This window comes from Lutra lutra, chromosome 14 (genome assembly GCF_902655055.1).
Source record: "Lutra lutra chromosome 14, mLutLut1.2, whole genome shotgun sequence".
NCBI lineage: Eukaryota > Metazoa > Chordata > Mammalia > Carnivora > Mustelidae > Lutra > Lutra lutra.
The window spans coordinates 73,273,094-73,282,851 of NC_062291.1; the positions used below are offsets into that span (position 1 = coordinate 73,273,094).

At 38.5% G+C, this 9,758-nt stretch overlaps 1 protein-coding gene across 1 annotated transcript in view; it reads left to right on the plus strand.

Annotated features, from left to right (window-relative positions):
• Nucleotides 1-8,410, plus strand: part of FHIP2A (FHF complex subunit HOOK interacting protein 2A) — a 35,222-nt gene extending 26,812 nt beyond the window's left edge. Inside the window, exons 15-17 of the mRNA XM_047701390.1 lie at nucleotides 4,364-4,504; nucleotides 4,861-4,964; nucleotides 5,069-8,410. Of these exons, the coding sequence (XP_047557346.1) occupies nucleotides 4,364-4,504; nucleotides 4,861-4,964; nucleotides 5,069-5,174 (351 nt within the window). The 3' untranslated portion in view covers nucleotides 5,175-8,410. The remainder of the gene's footprint in view (nucleotides 1-4,363; nucleotides 4,505-4,860; nucleotides 4,965-5,068) is intronic.
• The last annotated feature ends 1,348 nt before the right edge of the window (nucleotides 8,411-9,758 follow it).

The window sequence follows — 9,758 nt, forward strand, 5'->3', positions numbered from 1 at the left end:
AAACCTGAGCGCTCTGGTCTCCTTAAAATGACAGAACAATATTAGGTGAATCTGCTTCTTCAGACAAAGAATTTATGAATGATATTCACTTTCATAAGGGGGAGGTGAAATGAAAAAGGTAAATTTACTTATTCCCAAGTAGATAGAAAACACCATCAGCTGGTATGTTGCTGTGTATGTCTGGCTGTCAGGAGAAATAAATTTGGGATTACAGAAACCCTCCCTCCCTTTCTCCCTCCCTCCCTCCCTTTCTTCTTGACAAATGAACAAAGTGAGGACAGAGCTTTGAAATGCTTTACAGCCTGGGAGATACACTTGAAATAAAACCACCTGGCATAATGCTTGCCTCCACATAGAAATTGACTTAGCCAATGCGGAATTAATTTAAAATTGTATATTAAAGTACTTGTTCTTTTTTAGCATTTTAGTTAAATATTTATGTGAGCATAGGGAGTTCTAAAGGAAATTTACTCCCTAAGCAGGCTGTCTTCAATACCCAGAAAGCCAAATAAAGAAATGATAATTTAAGAAGTATTTCATGGGGTTAGACTTCAGTCAGTACTGTTTCTGGTAGTAATCAGTAAAGAGATAGAGTAAGTCCTTTTTTCTTTTAACCTCTTAATAGCAAGTGCTGTGTTTCTCATTTTGGTCCATTGGTTGCGAAATCCAGCTCTTGTGGGCATTAGGCTGTAGCCGTCGTATCCATCCTATACATCGTGGCTGTGGAAGCCCCCTGGGTGGCAGGGTTCTTCAGTTCATTGTGTTCTTTGTGCTGGTTTGCTAAGCGTCCTTTGGATCTCGGGTATTTTCCCCTTTAGTTTGTGGAGTGCTCAGAATATCCCGAAATGCTTTAAAGCTCTTTTTATGTCAGCAGCTAGCACGTCACAGCACAGAGCTGATTCCCGCACGCTGTCCCAGCTGATCTTCTGTAACCCTGTCCTGCTAGGCAGGACACACTTCTGGTCATGCTTTGTCAGTGAGGAATCCCTAGTCGCAGTTAACGCGACTTACTGCTAGTTCACTACAGGCCCCCAAACCTTTGGTCTTCAAACCCTTGATTTTCCAAGCCTTTTTTGGTAAGAACGTGATGTAGTCAGATCTCAGAGATAGTCGGGAGTCCTGGTGTGCTAAGCGTGCTTGGTTTAGTTTCATTTTCTTTCTTTTCTAAATGTGTTTTGTTGAGGATGATGTTTGCTTGTATTTTCCTGGTAGAGAAATAGGGCCAGGGCAACCAGCCTGGGATGAAACATTCACTACAGATAATTAGTGAGGTAGCTAGTTTCCTGTATGTATAATTAAGAAATTGTGATTCAAGTATTCATAATACTATTGTGTTGTCACAACGTTAATTTTTCTAAAATACCATATAACAGAAACCTTTAGTATCATTTGTGATGATTTTGTAAAGCTAGTAAAATGCTGAGCTCCATAAGCAGAATGTAAAGACCACCAGGGAAAATGGAGGCGGCAGGTCCCGCTTCTCTCTGCTGGGGCTTGGGCAACTGCGCCACTTGTCACACTTTCTTCTCGTTAAGGTGAAGCTGATATTACTTGCTGTAACCTCCTACTTGATTTGCTTCTAAGAATTAAATGAAAAGAGCAATTTAAAATACTTCTTAAAAAGTACAGGAGTAAGTCAAATTTTATTGTCCTAAAATTCAGGTCTTGTATTTAGTGTGGGCTCAAAGGTGGGCCAAGTCCACTTGATGCACTAGAAAAATCTGGTTAGCTTCCATTCCAGTGAATACTCTATGTAAAGTAGAAAATGAAGAGATCCTAAGTAATAGTTATAAACACTCACTGTTAACCCAGGAAAGGGTTATTCATATTAAGGGAAAAAAGTAAACTCATTTTAAAGCTATTACCATTATGAAGTAGAGACTGTTTCAGATATAGGACGACTTCTGTATAGCTGAGATTTGTTTCCATTTTCACATTAAAATATAATCTGAGTCAGCCTTAAACTTCTTCAGCAACCAAGGACATAGATTCTTGTTCAAATAAAATGAAAAACCAAAGTAATAGCCTATAAGGAAAATACAAAGTTTAAGTGGCAACTTATTACAGCCTTGCTGAAAGCCAAATTCTGTTGACTTATTTAAGCTCCTATAAATGACAGAATTTGGTGACCTAAAAATCTGAACTACCAGAAATCAAGTCACATACAAAACTGTACTAAAGTTATATTTTAAGTGATTTTGTTCACATCCTGGACCAAATGCATTCTTCTTAAGGATTTTAAAAAATGTCTCCTTCATGCCTAAAATACAACTTCATGTGAATTCGTTGTTTATTCTGTAGTAAATCCTGGAGGCTGTTCTGTTACACGTTGTCACCAGCCTGGAGAATACGTCCTTCTGGTTACCTTCCATAGGAATAGTGTCTCCTTTCATTCATCTTGCTTGAGGCTCGACTGTGACTAAGAGTAACTTAGGGATACTTTTTCTTCTTTCAGAAAATCCATGTTCATGAATCTCACAGTAAAAACAAACAAACAAACAAACAAATAAAAAACCCACTACAGGTGGGCTTGTAACACAGGACTAGTGGTTTCCCCATGCAGCAGCACCTTTGCTGGCTTCTGGCACATGCTGTAGCGTTTGTGGTCTTCTGAATGCCAAATGTTCACTTCTTAACTGCTGTTCATCGTATCAACGGTTGTTGTTGTTGTTGTTTTTAAAGATTGTATGCATTTATTTGAGATAGAGCAAGAGAGAGAGAGCCGAGGGGTAGAGGGAGAGGGAGAGGGAGAAGCAGGCTCCCCACTGAACAAGGAGCCTGACATAGGGCTCGATCCCAGGACCCCAGGATCATGACCTGAGCCAAAGGCAGACCCTCAACTGACTGAGCCACCCAGGCGCCCTATATATCGAGGGTTTAGCAGCTGCTCAATGAAAGGAGTGAAGCAGGCAGAGTCTGTAGTTAACATTCATCCGTGTCAAATCCCTTTTCTCTTCCCCAAGCTCAGCACAGGTTCCTCACTCGCCCTTAGCCCTCCCATGGAAGTCAGTTTTGTCTCAGCCAGTCAGTTTCCTTTGGCTGCTTAGAAGAAAACTGGAAGGAATGAGATTTCTGTTGAAAGTTCTAGGCGTGGTAATAGCAGCTGTTTTTGTACAGTGTGCCTCTTCCTTTGACTTTGATGTCGTCTCTAAAGCATCTCCAAGCTGCTTTCTCTGTGGAGTAAACAGATTAAAAATCAAAAAACTAGAATTCAAATGAAATTGTGATACGACATACAAAAATTATATGAGGAATTGTACCCAAATGTATAAGTGTTTTGGGATAATTAATGCTCTTGCAGTAAATGAGATGATCCCTGTCTGTAATCACCATTTTGAAACTTTTCATTTGCTGTGAGGCATGTTGTAGTCATTTCTATCCCTCAAACTCTCCTGCTGCTGAGAAGGTTCCGTGATGTATCTGACTTTATTTTATTGTGTACACGCTCTTGATAATTGGCAATAATTGAATAATCTAAGAAATGAAAAATACCATTTCTAAAATTAGACTACCATATATTTTTTTTAAGATTTTATTTATTTATTTGACCGACAGAGATCGCAAATAGGCAGAGAGGCAGGCAGAGAGAGAGAGGGAGAAGCAGGCTCCCTGCTGAGCAGAGAGTCCAACGCGGGGCTCCATCCCAGGACCCTGAGATCATGACCTGAGCCGAAGGCAGAGGCCCAACCCACTGAGCCACCCAGGCGCCCCTAGACTCCCATATATTTTATTAAGATTTTATTTATTTATTTGACAGAGAAAGAGAGACGCAGCGAGAGAGGGAACACAAGCAAGGGAAGTGGGAAAGGGAGAAGCAGGCTTCCCACTGAGCAGGGAGCCCGATGCGGGGCTGGACCCTAGGACCCTGGGATGACAACCCAAGCTGAAGGCAGACCCTTAATTAAGCTGCTGAGCCACCCAGGTGCCCCAGGCTACCACATTTTAAAAGATCTTTAATACCTCCCCTTCTATCTTTGGTCTTCTATTCGAAATGTCCTGTGTTGCTGTTATTGTTACATATGACACTTTCATGGGTTTTGGTGACTTTTTGAACACTTTCATTGATTAGAACAACCTTTGTAAAACAAACATTATGACTCTGTTATATATTTTCTTCTGTACATCTGTATGTATGCTGCTTTTTTTTCTCCTAAGTTTTAGCACTGTGAGATATGTACTTTGACTAAGATGGTGAGAGCCGACTTAGTTATCAGTGTTTTCATTGTAGAAGAGCGTGTGGAGGTGGACATAAGATGGAATATTTTCCTTTGTTGGAAAGACAAATTGAAATGGTAAATGAAATGCTCAGGTATATATGTTATAAATAATGTTAGATGTCTTTTTGTTTTTTACCTCTCCGTAGCCATATGATGTAAATTTACAAGTCACCTCCGTGTTATCTAGACTTTCTCTCTTCCCTCATCCGCACATACACGAGTACCTTTTGGATCCTTATGTGAACCTTGCTTCTGGCTGTAGATCCCTCTTCTCTGTCATCGTCAGGGTGAGTTCTTGGTTTTGTTACGTTCTCTATGATTGACAAACCCTGTGATAAACATGTCCATTAACATTACTTACCATTGTATGTGCTTAGTGCTACGTAATGGGAAGCACTATATACTGTCAAGAAGTCATTATTTTACTATAGCATGTGGAGAAAAAAAGAAAAATTGGTAACTTTTATATTTTAAGGAACAGGTGACTCCTTTGCCAAAGATGGTTATGTGAATAGTGAAGGGTGATGCTCTTCATTTAGTAATAGGAAGTTGAGTACCTTTTTTTTTTAAATTTTTGTCCTAAATTCTGAGAGTCCCTGTGAGGTTGATTTCAGGAACACAGTTCCTTTTGTCCCTGATGCAGGTTGTCGGAGACCTGATGGTCCGAATCCAGCGTATTCCAGACTTTACTCCCAAGCTTCTGTTAGTCAGAAAGCGATTGCTTGGCTTGGAACCTGAAGGCCCCATGTAAGCCAGTGTTTTACCTGTTTTTTTAATCTAAAAAAATTCACCCAAACTTGATGAAATGCTAGTATCTCACATTGACTTATTGCTTGCTTTCCTTTTACCAGTATTGACCACATCACATTGCTGGAGGGTGTGATCGTGTTGGAAGAGTTCTGCAAGGAGCTGGCGGCAATCGCTTTTGTGAAATACCACGCTTCCTCCACACCGTAGACAGCCTCCTGCAAGGAACCACGGGAGCGGAACTGCAGTATACATTTCATCAAAAAGGACTCAGCTTCACCCAGCTGAAAGGATAAAAAGCCTTTTTAAATGAAGTACTGCTGTAAACTGGACAGGACCATTAAGAACCCATTGAGTGGACATTCTCAGTAAAATGTTGTATAATGTTTTCATTGGCTTTACCATAATGGTTCTATATGTAAGATTGCACGTCCTTGAATCCAGGATACAATCAAAGGAACTTCAGGAAATAAGCATTTCTAATGCCTGTGTGAAAAGCTGCAAAATTTCCGATGTCATGACTTTGATGATATTTCAGTTATTTTAATATCCTTTTAGGTAGCAAGGCATTTTGACATTCTCTGGGACTCAAATGCTTATATTCTTTTGGATTAATAAGTAGCAAAGAAAACAAACAAACTAATTTTATAACTTTTTAAGGTCAGAATTCTTATCAAACAAAATATGAAAAAAACTGTAAATGAGAAAAAATACAATTCAGAAACATCAAATGAGTTAGTAGGAGATAAAAATGTGTAGAGCACCATTAACTTTCTTCAGCTTTTCTAAGAATAACGATTTAATATGATAAAGAAGTTCTTGATTAATATAATATATATTTTTTAAAGAAACGTTCTTTTACTCTTTTGTGCACATAGCCATGTTAGTGATTGATTTTCACGTCTGGGTCCCAGTATACTTAAACTGTGTCATTTTTGCAACAATGTTGAATTCGTGCTCTCCATTGGTAATGTTTGCTAAAATAGTATTTTTTTAAGCTAATGAACACATGTTGGGTTGAGAACCTTTTTTTTCCTTCTATCTGTCCCTCTCTGAAAGTTGCTTTATAAAAATTGCTTTATAATTTGATTTCTTATTGGAATACATGGTAGTGTCCAGGCGGATAACTCTTAGGCAGCAATCAAAATGCCAGTGGGCCTCCTCAGTGTTTACAGTTTGAATGTTTGTTTTCATGTTGTTCAGTCTTTTGTTTTAAATGATTCTAAAGAGATTTAAAAAGAAAACCAGTCTGTCCTGTTTACACGTTAGGGAATTTGGGTGAATTGGGTCTGCATGAAGGACTGAGTGTTAGGTCGGCCAAGCCGTGCCAGGCACGGTGAGCTTCTCCTGGATGTACCGGATGCCTTGTGCGCATCGGCTTTCCCTTCTGCCTTCGGTGATGTTGTCACTCAGATGTTGCTTTTAAGCTTCCTCCTTCCTCTCCGCCTCTTCTTTCTGTTGAAATGTTAAGCAGCAGCCCTTTGCGCCTTACCTTTCCTTTGACTGATATTTTCCTGGGGGGAGCGGATGATCGAACTTTCCAGCTTGGAAGGAACTGTTTGTTGCCGCTCCTTGTAAGAAGTTGTCTTGTGTAGCGTCATCGCAGACGTACATCCTGTGGGACTTGCAGAGAAGCGTGTTTTACACCTTCTGCTGATTTTGTGGTATTTGTTTTTCTGATTTATAGTTAGTTTTAGCTATCAGAACAAAAGAGCAAAGGGTGATGAATATTCTTGGCTCTGGAATGCTTCCCAATGTTAAGACTACGTTTAATCCCAGTCTTTGTTGGCTCAGTCTAAGCACACTTACTGAGCAGAACAAGGGAACAAGGGAAAAAACAAAAGTGGAAGATGGTTACTTTGTGTGTGATTTTCTTCGAATGATTTTTAATGGTGGGAAAGCATTGATTGTTCAGTGCTCGGTATTTATTGGTCAGCCCACGCAAGGACCACTGCAGCATTTCCATTTTAGACCTAGTTGTTGTCTACTTTGATGTAGGTTTCTTTAAAATAAGGCATTAGGAGATATTAGATATTTCTTAATGTTTTTGTAGTGCTCAGTGGGTGTACAAGCCATATTACCTCTCAAGCCAGATACTGTTTTATCCTTGAGTTCACAGTGGGACCTTAGAGCTAACACATGACACCAAGCTCTGAAAAGCTTTAACTTTTATATTTTTGTCTGTGTATGCTGCTTCTTAAAACATAATTATTTTCCTAAGTTATTGTAATGATTTTTGATCTGTAGTCAGCTAAAGCTGAAGGTGTAAGTTGTTTCTCTTCTAAGTTTCTCTCTTTCTTTCTTTCTTCCTCTTTAGTTCAGACAGACCTCGAGCCAGCACAAGTTCTCACAGTGAGTCGGATTTGTCAGTGAAACAACGTGCTATATTACTAGTCTTTTTCATACTGTCTTGTGAAAGCTAAGTATTTGCATTACTCAGTACTTGCAAAACAGTGACTTCAGTGCACTGTGTTGGGTAGAAGGTACCACCTTCACAAATGATTGCCATAGCAAGTTCCAAGCTGAATTTTAGCCCTGCTTCACATCAGTATAAATAGGTATGCACATTTTTTTTAACTTTCTAACAGCATAGTCTTTGACTTTATTTTTAGTAATGAGCCACATTCTTTACTTGATAGAACTCAGATTTGTCCTAAATCAATTATCATTGTAGTACTCACATTATAACTATGTAATGTTCTCATAATGTATCTGTCTGTGCAATATGGAAGCTATGAGAGGATTCATAGCCCTTTGGTTTAATTGTACATTATTATGTGTGTACATGTATATATATATATATATGTGTGTGTGTGTGTGTGTATGTATATATATCTATATCTATATCTATATATATAGATATAGATATAAGGACCAAAATCCTTAGCTTGCTTACACTGTTGCTAGTGTAAAAATTGTTACACTTAATTTTACGGGGCACAAATTATGGAATTACTTCATAATTCATGGTGACATATTTCCATAAATTACCGCATTAATATACAGTTCCCATTTAATTATGAAGTTCAGAGGTATTGACAGAAGTTGCAGTCACGTGCTGAAACCACAAATTATATGGCAGTTATATTTTGGGTTGTATAATTAATCAAAATATGCATGTCCTTGTGACACTTGATATGTTAAAACATGATAGATAATCATATTTCTGGGCCCTGTAAAATAGTGTTACTGTAATACTCTGGCCTCCTGCCTTGTTTACATTAAACAAAGAATATTTGGTAAATTTTTCTATTGAGCATTGTGTAGGTTACTGACAGTATTACCAAGGCTGGAATTCTTGGGCCATCTGTGAAGAAAAACTCTTCAGATGGCGATTGTGTACCTACTCTCTCTCCAAAAGGAGGTTGTGATTAAGTTCAACTTTTTGTGCTAATGATGCATGCAGGACTAAGAGGGATAATCAAAAAATAAATAATGTAATTTAAGCAAAGTGTCTTATATTTTTATAGAATTCTTTTTTTTTTTTTTTTTTTTTTTTTTTTTTTAATTTTTTTATTTTTTTCAGCATAACAGTATTCATTATTTTTGCACCACACCCAGTGCTCCATGCAATCCGTGCCCTCTACAATACCCACCACCTGGTGCCCCCAACCTCCCACCCCCCACCCCTTCAAATATTTTTATAGAATTCTAATTGAAAACATTTTATTCACTGATAAGTCTAAAACAGTAATTCATCATGTACAACAGGATTTGGCACACACTGAGGCATCTGGCCGGCTCTGTGGGTAGAGCATGTGATTCTTGATCAGAAGGTCGTGAGTTCAAGCCCCTGCATTGGGTATACAGCTCGCTTAAAAAAAAGAAAAAAGTTTATGACACACAATCATTCATGGGTCACTACAGCATTGATTCCAGGAAGAGAACAAAAAGGAACAGAATCAGAATATTTGTGGAGGGGAATGTATAGCTTGGAAAATCCCCCTGAGTGAGCCTCATTATAGATCCTCCACTCCACTCCTTAATGGTAACATCCTTAAAGGAAGAAATGTTTACACAAGTCTTAGAAAAATAATTCATTGTAGGCATTATTTCTTAATATATTTGTAACGCATATAAAAATTGTTTTCTTCAACTGACACATAAGACAATTAGACTCTAGGCTTATTCCATTCATTTGAATATTTGCCAAAGTGCCCTAATTGGAAACTGAAAGAAGCACATAATATATGGCATAGCCAGGGAGAGAAAAAACGTAATTATTAATCCCACCTACCCACGATCTTTCTGGCCACTGTTACTCAAAAAAGTTTGTGGACTTAAAGAGGAGAATAGGTTGAAAGGATGTAGGGTAGGTAGGTTTAGGCACTGAGGAGTTGAAATTACCCTTCTTGCTTTGAGCTGCTATAAAAGAAAATTGCATTTTAGGGATGTATAATCAGATCCCGAGTCCAAAAACCTGGTTCAAACTGAAACTTGTTATCTCAAGGGAATTTAAAGAATTGACATAAAATTGTGAAAGTCAAAATTTTGTGAGTAACTCTCAAGTAACTGTTCTACCTCTCTCAAAATAAACAAACAAAAAATGAGCTAGCAGAAGCACTGCGTGACAGTTTGATGCCAAAGGATACGTGGTTGGAAGAAATGGAATAGGTTTTAGTTGGTCTTCGCTACGAAAGTCGTTGCTCATGGGCCTAGCTCTTAGGAGACTGGCTTTCAGTTTTACTTGATCTATACCTGACTGTGCATATCAGGGAGACCCATCGAAGCCTGTTTTGTGTACACTCACTGCTCCTGGTTTATTGCTTGCCTCAGAGGTTTTTCTGTGTTATA